Here is a 2,133-nt window from a genome sequence, read left to right as displayed (position 1 = left end):
TATAAATACGTCACACATGATTATATAGTAATAAGTCAGATAGGATTGTATATTAGGCTGGAAACTATGAAACGGGCGTCGAAACTGAACACAGACTAGACAAAAACGCCCGTTTCATAGTTTCCAACCAACCAAAAATAAAATTAGGTTGGAAACTATGAAACGGGCGTCGCAGTTAATCCCAGACTAGATAAAAACACCCGTTTCATAGTTTTCAACCTAATTTTATTTTTGGTTGGTTGGAAACTATGAAACGGGCGTCGCAGCCAATCCCTGACTAGACAAAAACGCCCGTTTCATAGTTTCCAACCTAATAATAATAAGTCACTCATAATTCTATACTAATAAATCACGTATAATAAAAAAGATCATGTTATCCAGACGAACAAACCATATAAAATTAGCATGGCATTCATCGTGTTAAATTAAAAGTCTATTTGTATTTTTATATAGTACACGTACCGTCAGAATGTAGTATTCGAGCATACACATGTTCATCGTGCACCCCAGTAATTGAACGAGACATATCATATGCATGATTTTCTCTATATACCACACGAAACTGAAATTAAATGTTCATCCATGAATGCAACGCTATTCTTTAAATAGAAACATGGCGCTATAATTGAACACATTTCATTCAGAAAATAATTGCTAATGCATATGGCATTAGAACTCTTTCTAGTCTAGAACTCAAGTAAAATTCAGTCAAAATCAATTTGTTCAAATATATTACAATAAAAATGAATTCTCAATATTAATCAGAAATTAATGTCAAGGTATTTGCGTAACGCGGCGATGAATATGTTAGTTAAAGGACATTTAAAAACCACTTATCCGAAGAAAGAGCATAACATAATACTTCAGTGCTCGCAAATGGCGTTTGACGATAGACGTCAGCCTCTTCTGGGCGAACGCCTGGTCCCCATATGGCTCCACAAGACAATCCAGCTGCGACATGACGACGTTCAGTTGACCGCAGGCATGCATCGCGAAAACGCCGGCGAGACCGCAGGCGCCCACCGTCACCGAATTGACAATAAGAGCGGAGAGTATCTGCAGGAAGTAGACGATTTGGTTGGTCGGGCTGCGGCTGACGTCCATCAAGTGCGAGTAGACCGGGCAAGGTAAACGGAACATCGAGTCGCTCTCGTTCGCGAGACGGGAGTCCGACTTCTGGAGTCCCGTGACCACGTTGTAAGAAAGGACGCCGAGGTTCATGCAAACGGCGGCAATGATAGCAATCGAGCGGCCAACTTTCGCGTTCTTCAGCATCAGCTGGCGGTCGCTGGGTCGTTTGATCGTCTTCCAGTCGGCCTCCACGTGGCGCATACACCGGCCGATCTCGTTGGTTCTGAAAGACAGGCTGCAGTAATTTAGCTCACCCATCAGCCAGTGGCTCATCGGTCCTATCGCCTGTATTCTAGCATGGAGGCTGATGTCCTCGAATAAAATGTACAGCACCGATGGCGCGAACGTGAACACCATCAGGGAGTGGCAGACGATGTTTAATAGCTTTGAAGGGAGCCTGCTGGATTCGTTGGTGTCTGATAGGTTTGGCCAGATCCCGATCGGCCTCAGGATCCAACGGTTCACTTGCAAGCTGTAGTTGTAGTCACTCGTGTAGTCAACGTTGTTCGTCGGTACCTCCCTACTTTTAGTACTCCCTGCTTTTCCCATGATCACTTGGCGATGGTTAATTGTCGAATGAGCCACGCGAGTGCATCGCTCGATGTAGCAGAAGCTGGCGCGTGCGCGACGTTTTTTTTGCAATTATTAGTAATTCATCGATCAAAGGTTACAGTGAAACGTTCGCTTGGTGACAGGTGAACGTGGTCCCCTCGAAAGGGGAAAATAGAAGGTAGAATTCATTGTCTCGATGTCTTCGCGATGTTTACGAGGGTGCCACGTGTTACAACCCCGTTGTCTTGCGGCGATTGCGATGATCGCAATGCAAGTACCTCTTATATCATACTAAGCGTTTATTGCAACAGTGAATTAACAGGAAATAATTCTTAATAATTTCAAAATATTATCAGCAGAGATTTTTGATAAACAAGTAAGTAGAATTTTGCAACCTTCCTCTAATTTTGTGTCAACTATAATAGTTTTAGCCAGGACTAATTATTACTA

The 2,133-nt window shown here is 43.0% G+C and overlaps 1 protein-coding gene across 1 annotated transcript; it reads right to left on the bottom strand.

Annotated features, from left to right (window-relative positions):
• Positions 1 to 462: 462 nt before the first annotated feature.
• Positions 463 to 2,086, bottom strand: Or26 (odorant receptor 26; the record flags this gene model as incomplete). The annotated part of the gene is made up of 2 exons (XM_078195541.1): positions 863 to 2,086; positions 463 to 562 (listed from the first exon to the last, which is right to left on the bottom strand). Coding segments are annotated over exons 1-2 (918 nt in total), but the record flags the coding sequence as incomplete, so codon positions are not given.
• Positions 2,087 to 2,133: the final 47 nt, after the last annotated feature.

Source organism: Augochlora pura, unplaced genomic scaffold (genome assembly GCF_028453695.1).
Source record: "Augochlora pura isolate Apur16 unplaced genomic scaffold, APUR_v2.2.1 APUR_unplaced_3911, whole genome shotgun sequence".
Lineage (NCBI taxonomy): Eukaryota > Metazoa > Arthropoda > Insecta > Hymenoptera > Halictidae > Augochlora > Augochlora pura.
This window is presented reverse-complemented; position numbering and strand designations above follow the sequence as displayed.